The sequence below is a fragment of the Primulina eburnea genome, chromosome 9, assembly GCF_022965805.1.
Source record: "Primulina eburnea isolate SZY01 chromosome 9, ASM2296580v1, whole genome shotgun sequence".
Lineage (NCBI taxonomy): Eukaryota > Viridiplantae > Streptophyta > Magnoliopsida > Lamiales > Gesneriaceae > Primulina > Primulina eburnea.
In genome coordinates this window covers 15,214,748-15,237,962 of record NC_133109.1, presented here as the reverse complement: position 1 = coordinate 15,237,962, position 23,215 = coordinate 15,214,748, and the positions used below count along the sequence as shown (strand labels likewise).

The 23,215-nt window shown below is 44.3% G+C and overlaps 4 protein-coding genes across 5 annotated transcripts; 3 read left to right on the top strand and 1 right to left on the bottom strand.

Moving 5' to 3' along the window:
* Positions 1-13,626: 13,626 nt before the first annotated feature.
* LOC140840749 (uncharacterized) lies at positions 13,627-17,545 on the top strand. The gene is made up of 2 exons (XM_073207918.1): positions 13,627-14,025; positions 14,090-17,545. Exons 1-2 carry the CDS (start codon positions 13,627-13,629, stop codon positions 17,543-17,545), a joined length of 3,855 nt encoding a protein of 1,284 aa, XP_073064019.1.
* On the top strand, positions 17,546-18,181 carry LOC140840748 (uncharacterized). The gene has a single exon (XM_073207917.1). The coding sequence runs from the start codon at positions 17,546-17,548 to the stop codon at positions 18,179-18,181; it is 636 nt and encodes a 211-aa protein (XP_073064018.1).
* Positions 18,182-18,277: 96 nt separating this feature from the next.
* Positions 18,278-18,649, top strand: LOC140840747 (uncharacterized). The gene has a single exon (XM_073207916.1). The coding sequence runs from the start codon at positions 18,278-18,280 to the stop codon at positions 18,647-18,649; it is 372 nt and encodes a 123-aa protein (XP_073064017.1).
* Positions 18,650-20,803: 2,154 nt separating this feature from the next.
* LOC140840429 (uncharacterized) lies at positions 20,804-22,526 on the bottom strand. 2 transcript variants are annotated; one of them, XM_073207628.1, is made up of 4 exons: positions 21,692-22,526; positions 21,307-21,597; positions 21,008-21,210; positions 20,804-20,921 (listed from the first exon to the last, which is right to left on the bottom strand). In XM_073207628.1, the coding sequence occupies exons 1-4, from the start codon at positions 21,798-21,800 to the stop codon at positions 20,871-20,873; spliced, it is 654 nt and encodes a 217-aa protein (XP_073063729.1). In that variant the 5' UTR covers positions 21,801-22,526; the 3' UTR covers positions 20,804-20,870. The 2 variants fall into 2 exon arrangements, with proteins under 2 accessions (XP_073063729.1, XP_073063728.1); XM_073207627.1 differs by having other exon boundaries at positions 21,008-21,597.
* Positions 22,527-23,215: the final 689 nt, after the last annotated feature.

The window sequence follows — 23,215 nt, the reverse complement described above, 5'->3', positions numbered from 1 at the left end:
AACTTAACGACTAAGATCAAATTTCAGAGAAGCTTGGACTTGGGGATTTTCAGATTTAAATAAAATGACCGGGAACACACGACGGTAACAAACTATGATTATTATCATGCACTGGAATTATTGAAATACAGATTATTCGAAGTCACGATGCAATTCCCTAAGTTAATTATAAATCTATTTCTAGAATCTATAATTCTATTTTTATTAAATCTATTTCTAGAATCTATAATTCTATTTTTATCTAACAGTCCAATTATTTCTAATTGAATTTAATTAAACAAAAACGCATGTATCAACGATGGAATCACAGCTTTAGCCTAAAATCGCACACTGAAACTGAATACTATTTCTAGTCGGTTTAACCGTGTGTTGATTAATGTTTTGAAGCTAATTCCAATCTATTCCCTTTCGAGTCAAGATCGAACGACAAACATGCAAATAATTGACCAGATCAAAAGCACGAAATTTACGCAAACATTAATCAATAACATAAAACAATTTTATAAATCAAACACTCCAATAAATAAACAAAATCAGTCGTTTGTCCCTATCGTGGTCCCGATCACAAGAGAAACTACTCCATAAATTCAAAACTAAAATCAAATTTAATGTTTGAATTCATGGCTGAAAATAAGAAGATAAAATAACAGAAAAGAGAAAATCTCAGTGATGGTGCGCGGTTCTTGCGTAAGAATTGTGCGTATTCTCCTCTCGTTTCTCCCAAGTCGTCACCGTCTTCAAGAATCTCAAAGCTTGCGCCCCCTTTTCTCAAAGTCGGCTCCTTTTTTTTCAGAAAAATTAACAACCCCTTTTCTTTCTAGGTTTTCCCTTTTTTATTCTCCTCCAAATCACGAGCAAATCTTCGCCAAAATCTCGATCTGATATCAAGGACACCGACCCCGTGCCTGCATCCGGAGAAGGGTCCGTGTAGACTCGGTTAAAACTCTCTTTTAGGAATATTGGACACGCACCCCGTGTCGAGGTCCGTCTCTGGGTCCGTGTAGGCTCTGGATTTTTCTTCTCTCGGATTTAACGGACACGGACCCCGTATACAGGTCCGGCAAGGGGTCCGTGTAGACTCTGTAAGTTGTGTCTCGGAAATTGAATGGCACGGACCTGTCTCCGGGGTCCGTGTCTGGGTCCGTGCTTCTTCGGCTGAATCCTTCTTTCATGGTTGAATGACACGGACCCGTCTCCGAGGTCCGTGTATAGGTCTTTTTTGTCCAATTTTTTTGCTCTCTCCTATTTTTCCGGGTATTTCTGATGTGGCGTTGCGAGGCTTGACTTTTCTTTCATTTCTTTGGCTTTCAACCTCTTTTGGTCAAACCTGCAAATAACCATAATGAGACGAAATAAGCGCAAAACTCGGAATAAAAATGCCAGATAAGCACGAATACGACAAAATAAAATCCCTAAAATGCTATATAATTCGTGCTTATCAACTCCCTCACACTTAACCTTTGTTTGTCCTCGAACAAATCAGATAAAAATAAAGATGTGAAATATCTCAGATTCAGAACTCAAGTACCACAATCAAAACTTTTCAATTTGTCGACTCTTTCACCCCCGATCAAAAGATCACGCTTCGCTTATCACAAGATTCGTTTTCGTCGCAATTTAAGATTCAAACATTTACCCAGTCAGGTTCAACAGAACAAGATGTGTGTAGTGTGCAGGTCAGACTCGTACTCATCTCCAGCTACTTAGTTTCATGATCACTTATTTTCATTTGTTATCGAGACGCCCCATATGCTTGACTTTCATACCCCTCTCTACTAAATGTAGAACGACGATGACTTGGTTAATAAGTCTTTTCAAGCTTATAACGTAAGGCCACGGTTCACAGTTACAATAGAAGTATGGGAATCAAAAGTGAGAGGAAATAAAAATTAATCCCGCAGCACATTCATCTAACTTTCGACTCGTCAACAATTACTGTATTTTCACCATTTACAGATCTCTATCGTATCCTTTCTTTCTCATTGTCCACCAACTTTCACCCACAGATTTTTCGGGTGTTTTCAATACTATACACTTTCCTCTTTTTTTTCCATGAATAAGAATTCATCGACTCCTTAACACATATTTTTTCAATCCATCAGAGTAATTCAAACATTTCAATGTGCACAGGAGGTTTATTTCTCTCACATGTAGGTAGGAGAAGTGTATAGGCTAAGATTCAGGTAGTTGATGTGGGACATTGAATAACTGACGAATGAGGGCTAATTGTGTGTCATTGACACACACCATTCGATTTTTACAGGCTCAAAAAAGGTTACTAGAGATAATAAATGATGTATCGGTTAGGCTTGAAAGGCTCAAACGGTCCAAAGATCGCCTAAATCATCCCTAAGTCAACATCGTTCGTATTTTCGCTTCGAGGGCTAATCAGACGAGTTCTAGGGATCGTTGATCGATTTTATTTATTTATTTTTTATTTTTATTTTTTTAGTTCACAATTCACCAATTTACTATCAATGAGTAAAAGTTTGACCAAGTGCATTGAATGAAAGTTGAAACATAACTGGTTCATGTCTGACCCTCTCCTTGAAACTACGACTCCTCTCATTCAATACTAGGCATGAAACTATTTCCCGGGTGATCCAAAATCTAACAAATTAATCCGATTATTAAGTGAAACAAGAGTTCTTTATCTAAAAATAGTTCCATCCTTTCGTGAAAAGTGTTGTTAAGTGATGTGCAACGATCTGTAACAAAACTGACCGACCCCCACACTTTGAAACTGACACTGCCCTCAGTGTAAAACGATATAATATGAATTAGCAAGAATTTGAAAACAAACACACTTCCCTGGTTAAATGTCGAGTACGTGGTGGAAAGAGGTAGAAATGAACAGATCCTGAAAGAATGACATCGAATACACCAAAACCCGTAAAATGGTATAGACAAAATACGCAAGCACTCCAATAAAGTCCAAATGATAAGAAACATAAAGAGCATGTCTGAAAACATCAATGCCAACATAATGAAATGGTGAAATCCAGAAAAATGAATAAAGTTCTCCACACATCCTAACAAAATAAATCTACTGCTTGTCCTCTGATCCCAGTTCTAAGTTCACGAAGTCATCGAGTGCAGCTCTGTCCTAGGGTGGGGCATAGGCGTCGGGGGACTGTTGCTCGATTCGAGCCAAGCGGTTGCGGATGTCGTCCATGCAATCCAGTAAGGATGAGTAAAATTGACGTCTGACTCGCGAGGTGCGCTGTCTAGGAGGTATACCAGTGTGAGGGCCAGCTCGGACATCCATAGCCGCTTCTTCCTCCACACGATCTTCCCAGGCCCGGTCATCGAGTGTAGGGGGAGGTACTGGGGGATCACGGGGATGAGGACTGATATGTCTGCTCCCTTGATTTCGGTACCAGGCTCCCTGTCTGAAAATGAAATACATCCCCTGCATGGCCTGGGGTGACATCATCTGAGTGGATGTCGGGAGGAAAGAGGCCTCACCCGTGAAATCTACACCATGAGCCGCTATCGAGAAATGATGATCGGGAAAGGGGCGTATGGTGTCTTATTCTTCGTGGGATCCACATGGACGACGGAGCGCATGTGAGAAATGATGATAGACGCCACTGGGATTGCAGGAATCGCCCATAGTCCATTCAGCATTTTATCAATAATGTATAAGTCCATAATCCTGACCTCGTTATTACGGGCCTTCCGCGGGATAATGTTCGCTCCCGTGAAGTAACAAATCAAGCGATCAAGTAGCGGGAGGGATGTCGGGAGGACACTGGAGCGGGAGCCGGTAGGGGATGTATGGTACTGGAGCTGGCGCCGAGCCTCCGGGATCCGAAATGTGATGTCCGAAAAGAAGATGTCTAACTAATTGAAGGATACCGGCGGCCCTTCATTTGGCACACTTAAAATCACAGCTAAGTATGTGCTGGTCACCTCAATCGGTACGCCTTTGACATAAGAACGTAAGTGGGGCAATCCGGTGATCTCTTTCTCCTCCACATTTGCATAGAATTGCCAGATCAAGTTAGGGTAATACGGTCCGGCAATGTCTAGAAGAGGGGCCCCATCCAAATTTATCAAATTCGGCCCGGAGTGGCACTTCGTTGTCAATGCGTGGGTGTATAGATCGCTCAACAATCACTGAGTTCCCGTGCAGCGCTGAGTACCACTCAAAATTGTCGTGACTCGTGAACTTAAAAGTGTCAAAGGACAACCTGGCTGATCCGGAGGATGAAGAAGCACCGCTTCGAGCACGCTTACCAGTATGTCGACGAGGAGGCATGGCGATGTATACGGCTGGATTCAACTATGTAATCAAAGAAGCACAACAATCCCGACTCAGAAACACAATCCAAATGATCCCAAACAACTAAAACAATACACAGGCCAACACCAACACAAGGATAAGGAAACAACACCCCCAATATACGGGCAATAGCCTCCAAGAACAATTCAATCCCAAAATTAAACCAACATGATGATATAACAGGCCTCAAACAAGCAAATCCGGCACTTTAAGAATCGACGAGGAAGATCAAGTAATAATCAAATAGATGGCACAAGATCTCAACGTGGGTAGGCGAAGATTGGAGTTAAGGGAAAACAAAGCTTACTGGAAAGTAGGAGGTGATGGGAAGGTGTTGATAGGTGGCCGGCGGCGAGTGGCGGTGAGAGAGGCGGCGACGGGAGTAAGTGTCGGGAGGCGGCAACGAGAGTAAGTGTCGGGAGGCGGCGAGTGGCGGTGTGAGATATGGTGGGAAATCGATTTGGGGCTTTAGGGATTTGGGGATAGGGTCTGCGCGATTTTATTCTGAGTATTGCCTGAAATTAGAGTGCACGGACCCTGTGTAGGGGTCCGTGTACAGGTACGTGGACACTCGGGTTGAGGGATTCTGAGAGGTGTAAGACACGGACCCCGTGCAGGGGTCCGAGATAACGTCCGTGTAGACTCTGGAAATCGGCAAATTGGAAAATGAGAGACACGGACCCCGTGTAGGGGTCCGTGAATAGGTCCGTGTAGACTCGGGAATTTGGCGTTTTTGAAAGTGATGGACACGGACCCCATGTAGGGGTCCGGGGCAAGGTCTGTTCAGACTCGGAAATCCCCCTTCTTTTTTTTAACATAGCACCCAGATCAAAATGTGACGCCATGAATGCACAATTCTATAAATCTAGACATCATATTTGACACTCGATCAAGCACACAAGATGCAAGAATTGTACAGAAACTTATCTGGTCTATCTGAGGTTCTGAACCCGTTCGCCTCGATAGACTCCCTTGCATTTGAAGATTCCACCACCAGTGAATAGATTATCTGCACCACCATGAACTGAGATTAACATATGAGATATGCATGAAACAAAAAAAGAAGAAGAAAGAAACTGAAATAAAATAAGAAAGAAAAAAATAAAACTAAACACTGGGTTGCCTCCCAGCAAGCGCTAAATTTAGAGTCGATAGCCTGACTGTTCTCCCTTGATTCAGTTTGGATCCTGCAGCTCCACTGTGGTCGGATCATCGGGTATGGTACCACCATGATAAACCTTCAGCCTATGCCCATTTACTTTGAAAGGTCCAGTTGCTTCACTAGTGATCTCGACTGTCCCATAAGGGAAAACTTGCATGATGGTATATGGTCCTGACCACCGTGAACGCAACTTACCTTGCATCAACTTCAATCGAGAATTATATAACAATACCTATTGACCCACCACAAATTCTCGATGAACAATATTCTGATCATGCCAACGTTTGGTTTTCTCCTTGTAAAGCTTGGCATTTTCATATGCCTCCAACCTAAACTCATCCAATTCGTTTAGCTGCAGCACTCTCTCGTCACCTGTGGCTTTAGCATCAAAATTCAGAAATTTAGTAGCCCAATAAGCCTTATGTTCAAGTTCTACAGGTAGGTGACATGACTTTCCGTACAACAATTTGAAAGGGGACATGCCAATGGGGATTTTAAAAGCAGTGCGGTACGCCCAAAGTGCATCGTCGAGTTTCCTAGACCATTCTTTCCTCGAAGCACCCACAGTCTTCTCAAGAATGTGTTTAAGTTCTCTGTTCGAAACCTCGACTTGGCCACTAGTTTGGGGGTCATAAGGTGTTGCCACTTTATGTCGGACCCCATACTTAGCCAAAAGATTGTCAAATTGACGATTACAAATATGAGTACCCTCATCGCTAATAATGGCTCTAGGTGTTCCAAAACATGAAAAAATATTTTTCTTTAGAAATTGAACAACCACCTTAGAGTCATTAGTCTTGCATGCAAGAGCCTCCACCCACTTAGACACATAATCAACGGCTACCAGAATATACTTGTTCCCAAAAGAGATAGGGAAAGGACCCATAAAATCTATACCCCACACATCGAATAATTCACACACAAGAATATTATTGAGAGGTAATTCATGTCTCTTGGAGATATTACCTGTGCACTGACAGTTTGAACATTTTGTGACATAATCATGTGCATCCTTAAAAAGAGTAGGCCAATAAAAACAGGACTGGAGGACTTTGGATGCAGTTCTAGTTGCCCCAAAGTGGCCTCCAGCCAGACCAGCATGACAATGAAACAAAATTTCACTTACCTCTTCCTGGGGTACACATCTACGGATTATACCGTCTGCACATATTCTAAACAAATAAGGATCCTCCCACAAATAATATTTCAAATCGGAGAAAAATTTCTTTTTCTGCTGGTAAGTAAAGTGGGGAGGAATGAACTTACTTGAAAGATAGTTAACAAAATCAGCATACCACGGTAAATTGGTGACCTCAAAGAGTTGCTCATCTGGAAAATTGTCTCGAATAGTTTCATTGCTTTGAATCGGGTTTTCCAAACGAGAAATATGGTCTGCAACTTGATTCTCTGTTCCCTTCCTATCGATTATTTCCAAGTCAAATTCCTGCAACAGAAGAATCCAGCGAATTAGTCTTGGTTTTGCATCCTTCTTGGACATCAGATATTTCAATGCTGAATGGTAAGTGTGCACGACGACTTTACTCCTTATCAAGTATGATCTAAACTTGTCCAAAGCAAACACCACGGCTAGGAGCTCTTTTTCTGTAGTGGCATAGTTCAGTTGGGCAGCTGACAGTGTCATGCTAGCGTAGTAGATGACATGGATGCATTTTTCTCTCTTTTGTCCCAACACTGCCCCTAGCGCTGTGTCACTTGCATCACACATCACCTCAAACTGGCGACCCCCCAGTCAGGTGCTATCATCACAGGTGTTGTGATCAATTTCTCTTTCAAGATCTGAAATGTCCTGCACACACTCAGCAGAAAAATCAAAAGGTACCTCTTTTATCAGTAAATTAGTCATAGGCTTGGCAATGCTAGAAAAATCTTTTATAAAGCGTCTGTAGAATCCCGCATGCCCAAGAAAACTACGCACTCCTCTAATGTTGGTTGGGGCTGGGAGTTTCTCAATCACTTCAATCTTTGCCTTATTAACCTCAATCCCATTTTCAGAAATTTTATGCCCCAACACTATTCCCTCTCTCACCATAAAATGACATTTTTCCCCGTTTAGGACTAAATTCGACTCCTCACATCTCTCCAAAACCTTAGACATGTTAATTAAACAAGTATCAAACGAGGAGCCAAATACAAAAAGTCATCCATGAATATTTCAATGAAGTCCTCAATCATATCATGAAAAATTGCCATCATGCATCGTTGGAAGGTCGCTGGTGCATTACATAGACCGAATGACATTCGTTTATATGCAAATGTCCCATAAGGACAAGTAAAAGTGGTTTTCTCCTGATCTTCAGGGTCAATGGGAATTTGCATATAACCCGAATAACCATCCAGGAAACAGTAAAAAGGATGTCCAGCCAATCTTTCCTACATTCAATCGATAAAAGGGAGGGGGAAATGGTCTTTACAGGTGGCGTCACTAAGTTTTCTATAATCAATGCAGACACGCCACCCCGTAATAGTTCTGGTAGGAGTTAGTTCATTATTTTCATTTTTCACAACAGTGATCCCACCTTTTTTTGGAACAACTTGCACTGGACTAACCCACCTACTATCAGAAATCAGATAGATAATACCTGCGTCCAGTAGCTTAATCACCTCTTTCTTTACAACCTCTTGCATGGCTGGGTTTAGACGCCTTTGGGGTTGAGTGGACGTCTTGTGATCGACCTCCATCAGAATCTTGTGCATACACATAGAAGAGTTGATCTCCTTAATGTCTGTGATGCTCCAGGCGATGGCTTTGATGTTGTCTCTCAGCACTCGTAACAGCTTTTCCTCCTCCTTACCTGTCAAAGTAGATGAAACAATCACTGGCAATTTATCTTTATTAAGCAAAAACAGATATTTTAAGTGCGAAGGAAGAGATTTCATATCTAGGATCGGGGCTTCTTCGATGGATGATTTTAAAGGTCTTGGGATATGCCCAAGCTCCCCAATCCTAGAGTTTACCGTTTTCGACAGTGGTCTGCCGGCCTCCAAATAGGAGATACATTCATCAAGATCTTGATTTCCCAATTCTTGTGGAGATGAATGAGTTAAGCAAACCTCCAAAAGGTCCTCACCTATCAGTCCATGTAGATCACACTCAACAAACTCATCAGTAGCATCAATTCGAAAACAATCAGAAGTATCATTAGGATATTTGATGGACTGAAAAACATTGAATATGACAATCTCTTCATTAAACCTCAAGACTAATTCACCCTTTTGCACATCTATCAAAGCTTTCCCGGTGGCTAAGAATGGTCTCCCTAAAATAAGAGGGATCTCTTGATCCTCCTCCATGTCTAGCACAACGAAATCCACCGGAAAGATAAACTTATCAACTTTCACCAACACATCATCTACAACTTCCCTAAGATATTTAATTGATCTATCAGCTAACAGTAGGGAAATTGTAGTTGGTTTCACCTCACCTATCTCTAACTTCTCAAAACAAGAGTACTGCATTAAGTTAATGCTTGCACCTAAGTCACACAAAGCTTTACTAAAATTTGAAGTTCCAATAGTGCAAGGGATAGAGAAACTACCTGGATCCTTAAGCTTCGGAGGGAGTTTATTTTGTAAAATTGCAGAACATTCCTCCGAAAGCTTAACTGTCTCAAAGTCAACCAATTTCCTCTTGTTTGATAAAATCTCTTTAAGAAATTTTGCATATGAGGGCATTTGAGCTAAAGCTTCTGCAAATGGAATATTTATATGCAGCTTTTTGAAAATCTCAAGGAATTTTGAAAATTGAGTATCCAATTGCAGTTGCTTTGCTCTTTGGGGAAAAGGGAGTGAGTTAATACCAATACTGGAGTTCGAGTTTAGAGACTTACCTTTCTCCCTGGCGTCCTCTGACCCTTGCTTGGATAATTCCTTCTTCTTCACATCGCCTTCAGCATCGATCACTTCCTGCTTCATGGGAGACGTCACCGTGACTGCATTGACACCTTTTGGATTCTTTTCCGTGTCACTAGGTAGTGTACCCGGAGCTTGTGTAGCCATTTGTGTCGCTAACTGCCCTAGTTGCGTCTCCACTCTTTGCATCATGGCATCATGGTTTTGCCATCTCATCTCATTCCCGGCTATGTACTTTGCAAGCATGTCCTCAAGGTTTGACTTGCTATCATGTGGCTTGAAACCGGGTGGCATAGATGGTCCAGCACCTTGCGGAGGTTTAGGTGGTTGTTGAGGAGGTTTTTGTTGTGTGGGATGCTGTGGAGGATTAAATTGTAGTTGCTCGACAGAATTTTCTGGTTGCCTCCACCCAAAATTCGGATGATTCCTCCAGCCCGGATTATATGAGAAACTGTATGGATTATATTGTGGACGACCTTGGTTTCCCACATAATTCACCGAGTCCCCTCCAAAACACTGTATTCCCTCACAAGACATATCTGGCGCGAAGGGCATGTCACTAGATGATCGACCAACTGTCTCAGCACTTCCCTGAATTTGATGCACTGGTTTGGCCGGTATTGATTTATTTGCCTGTAACTGTGCCATCTGATGTGTCAACCCGTCAAGCTTCGCTGTGATCGCTGTCAAAGCGTCCATTTCCAGAAATCCTACCTTCTTCTCCCTTCGGTTATCTTGCCAACCCACATTGCTCTCCGCCATATTCGAGATGATTTCAAGTGCTGCGGTTGGTGTTTTCCTGTATAAGCTTCCGTTGGCTGCTGCATCGAGCATAGATCTCACAGAAGGATCTACCCCATAATAGAATGTCTCAACCTGTTGGCCTATTGAAAAGCCATGTCTCGGGCACATCCTCAACATCTTGTTAAACCCCGCCCATACTGAATTCAGTGATTCCCCATTTCTCTGTCTAAATGATGTAATTTCATTTCTCAACTGTGTAATCTTGGTTGGGGGAAAATACTTGTGCATAAAGACCTCGACCAATCCATCCCATGTCGTGATAGAACCAGCTGGAAGGTCTCGAAGCCACTCCATAGCCTCTCCTTGTAGGGAAAATGGAAATAACCTGAGTCGAATGGCATAAGTACTCACCCCATTGCACTTGATTGTGTCACAGATGGACAGAAAGTTTTCTAGATATGCATTGGGATCTTCGGAAGGTGATCCTCCAAATTTGACTTGAAGTTGGATCATCTGGATGATGCCCGGTTTAAGCTCAAATGTATTTGCCTTTATTGTAGGACGCACAATACTAGACCCATAACCTCCGAACGCGGGTCGATGAAGCTCCATCAACGTACGATTATCCTCTTCTCCGGCCATTTCCTCAACCTCTGGTTTACGGTCTAATTCAGATTCTGCTTCAGATTCAAACTCCAGAGTCAAGTCGTTGTTCCTTAGAGCTCTGCGGATACTGCGGAGAGTGCTTTCAATCTCAAGATCAAGTGGCACTAGATTCCTGACGTCTTGAGCACGGCTCATATAACACGAGCTAACCCCTGAAATCAAAAATTTAAGTGCACGATTTAAGCTCCAAAAGAGTATAAAAAGCTGAAACAAAGTTAATTAAAATACTAAAGGAAGAATGGAAAATTTAAAACTAAGAATAAAAGCCTAGTCTCAAACAAATAATTTATCCTAATATCAAATAAATAGTCCCCGGCAACGGCGCCAAAAACTTGACCGATTATTTCGGTTGGGAAAAATTTTAGCAAGCGGACTAGGTCAAGTTATAGTAATTGAACGAAACGTCCAAGTATCGATCCCACAGACACTATTATTTAATTACTAAGATTGAATTATTCTATTTAATCTAGGCAAATAATAACGATTGATTTGATTATTATTCAAACTAAGTAAATTTTAAACTAATTTATGCTAACTTAACGACTAAGATCAAATTTCAGAGAAGCTTGGACTTGGGGATTTTCAGATTTAAATAAAATGACCGGGAACACACGACGGTAACAAACTATGATTATTATCATGCACTGGAATTATTGAACTACAGATTATTCGAAGTCACGATGCAATTCCCTAAATTAATTATAAATCTATTTCTAGAATCTATAATTCTATTTTTATCTAACAGTCCAATTATTTCTAATTGAATTTAATTAAACAAAAACGCATGTATCAACGATGGAATCACAGCTTTAGCCTAAAATCGTACACTGAAACCGAATACTATTTCTAGTCGATTTAACCGTGTGTTGATTAATGTTTTTGAAGCTAATTCCAATCTATTCCCTTTCGAGTCAAGATCGAACGACAAATATGCAAATAATTGGCCAGATCAAAAGCATGAAATTTACGCAAACATTAATCAATAACATAAAACAATTTTATAAATCAAACAATCCAATAAATAAACATAATCAGTCGTTTGTCCCTATCGTGGTCCCGATCACAAGAGAAACTACTCCATAAATTCAAAACTAAAATCAAATTTAATGTTTGAATTCATGGCTGAAAACAAGAAGATAAAATAACAGAAAAGAGAAAATCTCAGTGATGGTGTGCGGTTCTTGCGTAAGAATTGTTCGTATTCTCCTCTCGTTTCTCCCAAGTCGTCACCGTCTTCAAGAATCTCAAAGCTTGCGCCCCTTTTTCTCAAAGTCGGCTCCTTTTTTTTTCAGAAAAATTAACAACCCCTTTTCTTTCTAGGTTTTCCTTTTTTATTCTCCTCCAAATCACGAGCAAATTTTCGCCAAAATCTCGATCTGATATCAAGGACACGAACCCCGTGCCTGCATCCGGAGAAGGGTCCGTGTAGACTCGGTTAAAACTCTCTTTTAGGAATATTGGACACGAACCCCGTGTAGAGGTCCGTCTCTAGGTCCGTGTAGACTCTGGATTTTTCTTCTCTCGGATTTAACGGACACAGACCCCATATACAGGTCCGGCAAGGGGTCCGTGTAGACTCTGTAAGTTGTGTCTCGGAAATTGAATGGCACAGACCTGTCTCCGGGATCCGTGTCTGGGTCCGTGCTTCTTCGGCTGAATCCTTCTTTCATGGTTGAATGACACGGACCCGTCTCCGGGGTCCGTGTATAGGTCTTTTTTGTCCAATTTTTGTGCTCTCTCCTATTTTTCCGGGTATTTCTGATGTGGCGTTGCGAGGCTTGACTTTTCTTTCATTTCTTTGGCTTTCACCCTCTTTTGGTCAAACCTGCAAATAGCCATAATGAGACGAAATAAGCGCAAAACTCGGAATAAAAATGCAAGATAAGCACGAATACGACAAAATAAAATCCCTAAAATGCTATATAATTCGTGCTTATCAAGCATCAAGCAGTTTTCATGTTTTTCATTCTAGATTTAATTAGCTCAAATAATTCTCATTCAAATTTCACCAATGTTCTTTTATTCTATGTTAATATTTTGTAAACTTTTACGGTTTATTGTAAAGATAAATCATGTTGGAAGTTTATCTTTCAATTTCCAGTAGTTTTATTTTGTTTGGCGCTGTATTTGTTTAGAAAATTATAACGGACAGTCAAATTTGTATGTTGTTTTTGGAAGTTACTACTTTTTTCACTCAAGTTGGTTCTTTTAACACCTGGCATGCCCGTAACTCAAAATCTTTTGCAAAAAAAATTTGCTCTCATTTATACTCCTTAATTTATGAAAAAACATATGATATGTATCTCTCCCATTTTCCAAAAAAAATTAAAATTACTAAATATTTATTATCTATTAATTCATTTGAATTACAAAAATATAGGATATATTACTTTAATCTTAAAAATTAAATTTTTTTTTACAATAATTAATTTAATTAAAGAATACATGCACGTAAATAATCGAATGCATGAATGACTATTTTCATATTTTTTTTAAGTATTATGTTTGTTTATTGATACCCAGGGATGAGCCCATCAAGATCTGGCCCAAACTCCCGGCCCATATCTGAGGCCCACAGGTGAAGGGCCCATCAGAAGCCCAGGTATTCTTCTATAAATACCAGGTTTGAGCGTATGATATTTTATTCACTATATTGTTTTCAGCAGCACCCTTAGCTGCTCCCCCCATATATCCTCAGTCACTGACTTGAGCGTCGGAGGGGCTACGCCAGGACACCCTCCTGGCCCCCTCTTAACGATCTTCTTTATTATTTCAGGCTCAGGGTAACTTAAAAACCCGCGTCTGGATTAGTGACACTTGCTGGGAGCGGATCTTAAATTTCCCGTGAGTATCACTTGGCGCCGTCTGTGGGAAACACTTGAGTTGAGACGTAGAGATGGTAGGCAGGAGAGGAAGTAGAAGAGCTCCCTCAGCATCATCACGTCTTCAGAGGGGACCTGAACAGTCTCATGTTGAGACAAGACAGGAACAACCTCGTCAAGAGACAAGAACTGAGCAGCCCCGTCACGAGACGAGGGTTGAGCAAACCCGTCCTAATGAGAACGTGGGAAACTTAACCCTGGAACAGTTGGGCCAATTCATCGCCCGTACAGTAGATGAGGCAATGAGGAGGAACCAAGAGTCCATGGGTGTTGGGGAACAGGCCTCTCGTCAGGAGCATGAGGAAAATGTTGAAGTCCACCAGAGTAGGGTGGAGGAGACGCAATCCATACAAAGTGGAGAGATTAGTGAGATGGGGGAGATGTGGAAGGAAATACGGATGTTGAGACAACAGGTGGGAAGCAGAGCGCCGGTCCCCAAGAAAGGAAGTCCTTTTTCGCTTGCCATTCTGGAGGAAGGACTTCCCCCGAGTTTTCCGACAACTGAATGTTGGAGAATATGATGGACATACCGACCCCGAAGAGCATTTGTGGAGATTTGAGAATGCGGCTTTGTTGCATCAGTACACAGATGGAGTGAAATGCCGGGTGTTCTTGGGCACGTTGGTGAGGTCAGCCCAGCAGTGGTTTAACACCTTGCAGCCTAACTCCATATGTTCCTTTGAGGACTTTTCAGTCGCTTTCTTGCACAGATTTGCCAGTAGTAAGCGACATCAGAAAAATTATTTGAGCTTGTTCGTGATGAAACAGCAAGAGGCCGAGACTTTACGAGAATTTGTCCAGCGTTTTAACAATGCGGCGTTGGAGATACCAGCGGCTACCCCGGACATCATGATAAGTGCTTTCACCCAAGGCCTGAGAGGAGGGGAGTTTTTTAAGTCGTTGGTCAAGAAGCCTCCGTCGAGCTACGATGATCTGTTGGCTCGAGCTGAGAAGTATGTAAACTTGGAGGATGCTCAACGGTACAGAAGGATGGAGAATCGGCCCGGAGGAAGCAGAGCTGAGGGAGCGGAGAAAGGGGGAAGGAAGAGGGGTGCGGGGGAAAGAGAGGAGGACAAAAATAGAAATAGAGGACCATTCTCGTCACATGTTCCTCTTAATAGGAATCGTGATAAAGTGATGGAGGTGAGGGAGTCAGAGGGAAGGTGGGAGAAGTTGCAGAGAGCGGAGGGCGGAGTTAGGATGCCTCCAGTGGACAGAAGAGAGGGATCCTCATCCGGTGACCGACCAAAACCTCGCACGTCTCCTAGACGGGGTCGAGGTCCTCCTTGGATCAACCGGAGGGTAGGAGAGCCGAGAAGAGAAGGGCAGGGTCAGGATGCTCCTCGGGGACCTGTCGAGCCGAGGAGAAGAGCAGACGAAGATAACCACCCCACGAGGGGAATGATTCACATGATCTTAGGGGGTGCTACTTATGGAGACTCTGGGCGAGCCCGGAAAGCGCACGGAAGAAGGTTGGAGAATTTTGAAATATCCAGGGGTGCAGACTTACCCCAAGATCCTGTCATCAGCTTCGGGCCGGAGGACCTTCGAGGCATCGTGGCCCCTCATAACGATGCCTTGGTGGTGACGGCCACCATTGCCAACTACGATGTGGCAAGGATCTTCATTGATAATGGGAGCTCTGTAAATATATTGTTTAAGAGCACGATGGATCAGATGAAAGTTGAAGGATTCGAGTTTGATCCAGTCTCCACTCCTCTATATGGGTTTGCGGGCCATGCCATTCCGCCGCTGGGTCAGATTACTCTTCCCCTATCCTTAGGACGTGACTCTCGGCGGGTAACAAAGATGATAACATTTACCGTGGTGGATACCCACTCATCGTATAATGGAATCCTGGGGCGGCCAGCCTTAAAGGATTTCAGAGCCGTAGCTTCCACGTATCATCAGAAGTTGAAATTTCCTGTGGGAAAGGAGGTGGGAGTCTTGTGTGGAGACCAGAAAGTTGCACGAAGATGTTATGAAGGAATAGTGAAAGAAGAGGGGAAGAGGGCTCGTGTGGAGGTCAATATGATTAGAAGAGGGCGAAGCGGGTTGCCCGTGGTAGTGGGGGAAGTTCATGAGGTGATGGATGAAAAGCCGGAGATTGTGACATTGGGGCCCGATGAGAAGACTCTCAGAATAGCCCCTGATCTTGACCCAAAAGTCAGGAAGGAACTCATTATTTGTTTACAAGCTAATCTCAGCGGATTCGCTTGGTCAGCCCAAGAGCTCACAGGGACGAGCCCAGATATAGCAGAGCACCGATTGAACATCTTACCGAACTCTCGTCCCGTAAAGCAGAAGAAGAGACATTTCGGGCCTGAGAAAGATGTAGTTATAAAAAAAGAAGTGAGGGAGTTGCTCAATGCTGGGCACATTCGAGAGGTGCAGTTTCCTACTTGGCTCTCGAATGTCGTTCTTGTTCCGAATAATTCAGGGAAATGGAGGATGTGTGTGGATTTCAGAGACCTCAATAAGGCATGCCCTAAAGATTGTTATCCTCTACCTCGGATAGATCAGTTGGTGGACTCCACAGCGAGACATCAATATTTGTGTATGTTGGATGCTTATCAGGGATATCATCAAATTCCCTTGGCTGTGGAGGATCAGGATAAAGTGAGTTTCATAACCTCTGAAGGAACTTTCTGCTACGTGGTTATGCCCTTTGGACTCAAAAATGCCGGAGCCACGTATCAGCGATTGATGGATAGAGTCTTTTCTGAACAGGTAGGGAGGAATGTCGAAGTGTATGTGGACGACATCATGGTAAAATCAAAAGACTCATCCCAGCTTGTACCTGATTTGGTGGAAACCTTTGCAACCCTCAAATCCTACGGGCTGAAGTTGAATCCTCAGAAGTGTATCTTCGGGGTGAGGAGTGGAAAGTTTTTGGGTTATATGGTGACAGAACGAGGGATCAAGGCCAACCCCGAGAAAGTCCAAGCTATCCAAGATATGGTCTCTCCTCGGGGACCCAAAGATGTTCAACAGTTGACAGGAAGGATTGCTGCTCTGGCACGTTTTATCTCGAGGTCCGCTCACAGAAGTTTACCATTCTTCCGGACCTTGCGCAAAGCGAAAAAATTTGAATGGGGTCCGGATTGCGAGAAGGCTTTTACCGAGTTGAAGGAGTATCTTGCTGAGCTTCCTGTCCTGGCCAAACCGGCAGCAGGCGAGCCTTTATGGGTATATTTATCTGCCACTGAAGGAGCTATGAGCTCGGTCCTGGTCAAGTCAGAAGGATCAGTTCAGCAGCCGGTTTACTACGTTTCACATGCACTCAAAGGGGCAGAAATCAGGTATTCAGGGTTGGAAAAATTGGCTTTGGCATTGGTGATGACAGCCAGACGCTTGAGACCTTACTTCTTATCTCATCCGATTGTGGTGCTCACTAACAGTCCATTGGGCAGAATCCTAACTCATTCGGATATGTCTGGCCGTTTGATCAAGTGGACTACTGAGCTAGGAGAGTATGACATTCAGTATGAGCCAAGAACATCCATTAAAGCACAAGCCTTAGCCGATTTTTTGGCTGAGACCGTGCATCTTGAAAATGAAGACCCTTGGAAAGTGTATGTTGATGGTTCATCTTCTAAGGATGGAAGTGGGGTGGGGGTAGTATTGATTTCGCCGGCCGGGGAGGAAGTGAAGTTAGCAGTTAGGTTGGATTTTCGAGCATCCAACAATGAGGCAGAGTATGAGGCTGTGTTGGCCGGACTTCGAGCAGCCAGAAATGTGGGAGCTACCCGAGTACTTATTTTTTCTGACTCGCAGTTGGTAGCACAACAGATGAAGGGGATGTATGATGTGAAAGATGAGAAACTTATTGAGTATGCTCGAGAAGTGGACAGAGTTAGAGAGAAATTCACGGAGATTACATTTGAACAGATCCCCAGGAAAGAAAATGAAAAGGCGGACGCTCTAGCCTAAATGGCTGGAACAATGGGAAGTTGGAAGACTAGAGATGTGGTATTTCAAATCGAACTCACACCTCAAACGAGTTCGCCCGCAGTTGAACAGGAGGAGGAAGATTGGAGAACCGCTATACTTGATTACTTGAAGGAGGGAAAACTTCCTGCTGACCCCAGAGAGGCTCGTAAGTTGAAGGCAAAATGTGCACGCTATGTAATGGTTGGGGACGTGTTGTTTAGAACGTCTTTTGCAGGACCGCTCCTTCGGTGTTTGAGTTACCAAGAGGCTGATTATGTGCTTCGAGAAGTTCATGAGGGGTGTTGTGGAAATCATTTGGGAGCTTATGCATTGGCCAGGAAAGTGCTCCTCGCCGGTTATTCTTGGCCCTCAGTACTGCATGATGCTCAAGAGTTGGTAATGTCTTGTGATAGTTGTCAACGTCATGCGCGGTTGAGTCACCGGCCGGCCGCAATGATGAAGGCTGTCACGGCCGCCTGTCCCTTTGACCAGTGGGGAATGGATATCGTGGGACCGTTTCCTATAGCTCCCGCTCAGAAAAAATTCCTGCTGGTAGCAGTTGATTATTTTTCAAAGTGGGTGGAAGCAGAGCCTTTGGCCAGAATCACTGAGAACGACGTCCTGAAATTCTTGTGAAAGAGTATAGTATGCAGGTACAGGGTACCTAGGAGGCTGATATCCGATAATGGGAGACAGTTCCAAGGGGACAAAATCGAAGCTTGGTGTAAAGAGATGAAGATCCAACAAGTCTTTACCTCTGTAGCTTACCCGCAGAGTCATGGCCAGGTGGAGGTGACTAATCGGATGCTAGTACAGGGTCTGAAAGTTCGACTGGGCAAAGCCAAAGGCAATTGGGTGGAGGAGCTACCAAGTGTCTTATGGGCATACCGAACCACTCCGAGAGAGGGAACCAAAGAAACTCCTTTCAGTTTGGTCTACGGTAATGAAGCAGTGCTCCCGGCTGAGATCGGGTTGGAATCGGCAAGGGTGATGTTTTATGACGAGGACAATGGAGCGAGACGCGCTACTGACCTTGATCTTTTGGAAGGAAAGAGGGAGGCTGCCAGCATTCAACTGGAAGCTTATAAGAACCGCATTGCATAGTCTTATAATCGGAGAGTCGTGCAAAGAAACTTTCAGGTGGGTGATTTGGTCCTGAGGAAGGTGCCAGAAGAGCAGAGGGGAAAATTGGACCCAAAGTAGGAGGGTCCCTTCAAAGTGATCGAGAGGCTGAGCTCTGGAGCCTATTACTTAGAAAATGCGTAAGGCAAAGCTTTGAAGAGGCCTTGGAATGCTTATCACCTTAGGAAGTATTATTCTTAGTTCTGTCGTCGATGTATTTTATTTTCTGAACTTTCTTATGTAATCCATTGGAATTCAATAAAATTAAGTTCTTCTTTCCGAATTTATGAATGTTGTTATGTTATGATGGGGTTGAATTTTATTTTCCTACTAAGGCATCGCCTAGTAGAGGAGCAGAGTTGGGGCGGAGATAAATTTTATTTTCCTACTGAGGCATCGCCTAGTAGAGGAGCAGAGTTTGGGTGGGGGAGAAATTTTATTTTCCTACTCAGGCATCGCCTAGTAGAGGAGCAGATTTTGGGGCGGAGATAAATTTTATTTTCCTACTAAGGAATCGCCTAGTAGAGAAGCAGAGTTGGGGCGGAGATAAATTTTATTTTCCTACTAAGGAATCGCCTAGTAGAGGAGCAGAGTTTGGGTGGGGAGAAATTTTATTTTCCTACTAAGGCATCGCCTAGTAGAGGAGCAGAGTTGGGGGGGAGATAAATTTTATTTTTCTACTGAGGCATCGCCTAGTAGAGGAGCAGAGTTTGGGGCGGAGATAAATTTTATTTTCCTACGTAGAGGAGCAGAGTTGGGGCGGAGATAAATTTTATTTTCCTATTGAGGCATCGCCTAGTAGAGGAGCAGAGTTTGGGTGGGGAGAAATTTTATTTTCCTACTAAGGCATCGCCTAGTAGAGGAGCAGAGTTAGGGCGAGGAGAAATTTTATTTTCCTACTAAGGCATCGCCTAGTAGAGGAGCAGAATTTGGGAGGTGTTGATTTTTGTTTTCCTGTTGAGGTATGACCTAGCAGAGGAGTTAGAGGGGTGAGGTGGATAATTTTTATTTTCCTGCTAAGATATGACCTAGCAGAGGAGTTAGAGGGTGGAGATGGTGTTCATTTCTATTTTCCTGCTAAGGTGTCGCCTAGCAGAGGAGTTAAAGGGTGGAGATGGTGAATTTTTATTTTCCTGCTAAGGTATGACTTAGCAGAGGAGTTAGAGGGTGATGGTGTTGATTTTTATTTTCCTGCTAAGGTGTCACCTAGCAGAGGAGTTAGAGGAGTGAGGTGGATCATTTTTATTTTCCTGCTAAGGTATGACCTAGTAGAGGAGTTAGAGGGTGATGGTGTTAATTTTTATTTTCCTGCTAAGGTGTCACCTAGCAGAGGGGTTAGCAGGGGGAGGTGGTTGATTTTTATTTTCCTGCTAAGGTGTCACCTAGCAGAGGGGTTAGCAGGGGAAGGTGGTTGATTTTTATTTCCTGGTAAGGTATGACCTAGCAGAGGAGTTAGAGGGGGGAGGTGTTGATTTTTATTTCCCTGCTAAGGTATGATCTAGCAGAGGAGTTAGAGGGTGATGATTTTATTTACCCTAACAGGTTAATAGTATCAGAGACAAACTCGTGAGAAGTAGTAAATTCAAATGCAAAATACTCAAGGTTGCATAAATAAAACGAGTTCGTACATGTCAAAAGTGCGCAAAAAGAAATAACCAAATGTAAACGTCCCAAAAGTCGCATAATCCTATGGAAAATAAAACAATGCAGAAAATGACATAAATAAAGGAGCTCAATCTAAGAATCGAGGGGGAGACTCGATATGAAGCCCTCGAAGTCGATAAAGTCAGTAGGGGCGCCTGGCGGAGGATAGCCCTGAGCATGGAAAAGGCCGACTGCACCCTCGAAACCCACCCCCAGGTAGTGAAAAGCTTTCGGGCCACAGATCTCGACAAATTCTTCGGATTTGAGAAATTCCTCTTTGAAGGAGGAGGCTTCTGCAACATGTCATGCCTTGGCGTCTTTAAGCTCAGCCTGTGAGTTCTTTAATTCTTTCTTCAGCTTCTGGATCTCTTTAGCTTGATCCTCTATCAGCCGCTGAGACTCCTGCTTCTGTTTTGAGAGCTCGCCGCACTGGATCTGGGACTCCGACAATTGAGCTTGGGACTCCGAAAGCTCCTCGGCATGCGACACTTTCATCTCATCAATAGTAGCCTGGAGCTGTTCGCGGAGAGCCTGAGCCTCGCGTAATTCTTGACAAGAGTCAGATCGAGCGGCATAAGCGCTCAGCCAACTCCCCGACGTACATCATGCCCTGCATAAGTAGACAAGGGTGAAAAGACGATAAGAAGATCAAATGTATATTAAACATCAATCTAAAGGTTATAAGGAGAAGTATACCTCGATGACACTGCTGCATGTCCGGCGGAGGAGGTCTGACCACCCCAGTGAACCCATGAACGTTGCATCGGCGTCGGAAGGAAGCTGATACATTATCTTCTGAGCCAGATGAGTAGGACCCCGCCCCACGATGGCCGAATCCAAAGTGTATAGAGGATGCACCGCCGATGCGAGGGGAGGCCCCTCATCGGGCTCGGACCCCTCTGGAGAAGAGATCGATACGACAGAAATCTCAGAAATCTTGCGCTTGCCATGCTGAGGGGCTGACGGGCTAAGATCAGTGGATGCATTTTGCTTACCAGACGGAGGAGGGGACTTGGCGCGAGGAGGTGGCGAGGAGGCTCGCTCTGGGACGGAGGAGGAGGAGCATGCCTTCTTCTTCTTCGCAGCAGTAGGGGAGCTAGGGGAGCTAGCAGGCTTCTTCGCGGTAGTTGAACAGGAACCTGTTTTCTTTTTCTCAGCAGCAGAACAATCTCCCTTTGGGCCCATCGTGACTGCCGGGGTAATGGATTTCTGGGAAGTTGATGAAGAACCCCCAGCCTTTGTCTTGGAAAGCTCACGGAGAAATAGGGCGTTCATGACTCTAGTACCTGCAAGCAGAGACAAGGAACCAAATGAGAATGTTCTCCAATAACATAATAAGCAAAAGAAAAACAAGAAGTATGGACAGATGAGAATATCTACCAGCATTCTCCTCCAGCTTAATTTTAGTGGGACTTAACCCGGCATGACATAGGAGATCCTCAGATAGGAGTTTGGGAATGTTAAAGCATCGATCTCCTAGTACACTCATTATCTGCAGGTACTCCTCATCTTTCTTATAACTCTTGGAAAGTTTGGGTTTAGTGAAGACAGGGTACCAATTGGTAAAGCAAGTCAATTCTTTGGGTGGCTGTACAAAGAAGAAGTATTTTTTCCAGTCCTTCACATGACTGGGGGCCCCATCGAACAGTTTGTGGCTAGACCGGGAGGTTACATAGAAAGGTCCATCTTTTGACCTGGACAAACTAAGAAGTAGGAAAAAGTGGTGCAATTCAAAGGGAGGCCTAGAGCCTTGAATAACACAGCGAAACAGCTTATCAAACGGAAGGCATTAGGCGTGAGTAAACCTAAGTGCACATGATAGTACTTGCTTATTTCTTGAAAGAAATCACACAGGGGGAAACGAAGGCCGGCATCAAAATGATGCTGAAAAAAGGTATAATAGCCCTTAGGGGCTAGGTAAGGTCGGTCTTTTGGGCCAGGAATGATGATCTGGTGGGAGGAAGGAATGTGCCACAGAGTCCTAATTTTTGACTCACTACCAGGAGGAATGTGGGATGACAAGTGAGCATACCATAAGTTATCTGCCTCAGATATGTTCATTTGTTGGGTCACGTGACGAACTTCCTTACCCGGACGACTATGAACGGTGACTTCCTCCTCAGGAGGATCAAGGGTAAAATCAGGATCAGCTAGGGAAGTCCTACCCTGGCTAGACTCGCTGGACCTGCTAGACTTGCTGGACTCACTAGACCCGCTGGACCTCTCGAACCACTCGAAGAACTAGACCCGGAATCTGAATAAGACATAAATGCTAAGGATAGTCGAACAGAAAAAGGAGAGAACTGACCCGGGTGAGACGTGAAAGAATACTCGAGAAGTAGGGCCGCAAGTACAAGCAAGTGAGGAGCAAGGAGACGTGACCGAGTGCTCGAGGGCGAGCGTGAGTTGCTGGTACGAGCGTCGGCAGGTGCTGGGGCGAGCGTGCGGGCGAGCGTCGGCAGGACGAGCACTCAGCGCTTGGTTGGGCGAGCGTGGGCGCTGGGCCGGGCGAGCAGACGCGTTTGGGCGAGGGTGGACTGGTGTGAGGCGAGCTGGGGAGCCGGGCGAGCGTGGCGCTCGGCGAGGGTGAGCGCTCGGCTAGGGCGAGCTCTCGGCTGGGCGAGCGTGGGCGTCCGGCTGGGCGAGCAGGTGTGCGGGGGCGAGGCGAGCAGGTGATGGCAAGGCGGGCTGGGCTGGGCGAGCGTGATGCTCGGCGAGGGCGAGCGCTCGGCTGGGCGAGCTGGCTTCTGGGGCGAGGCGATGGCAAGGCGGGCTGGAGCGGGGCGACCGTGGGCTCTCTGCGGAGCCTGGAACACGCGCGCGCAGGGCGAAGAAGGGCGAGCGTGCGGCGCGGCTGGTAGAAAGGCGAGCACGCGCTAGGGCGACGTGCGTGCAAGGGCTAAT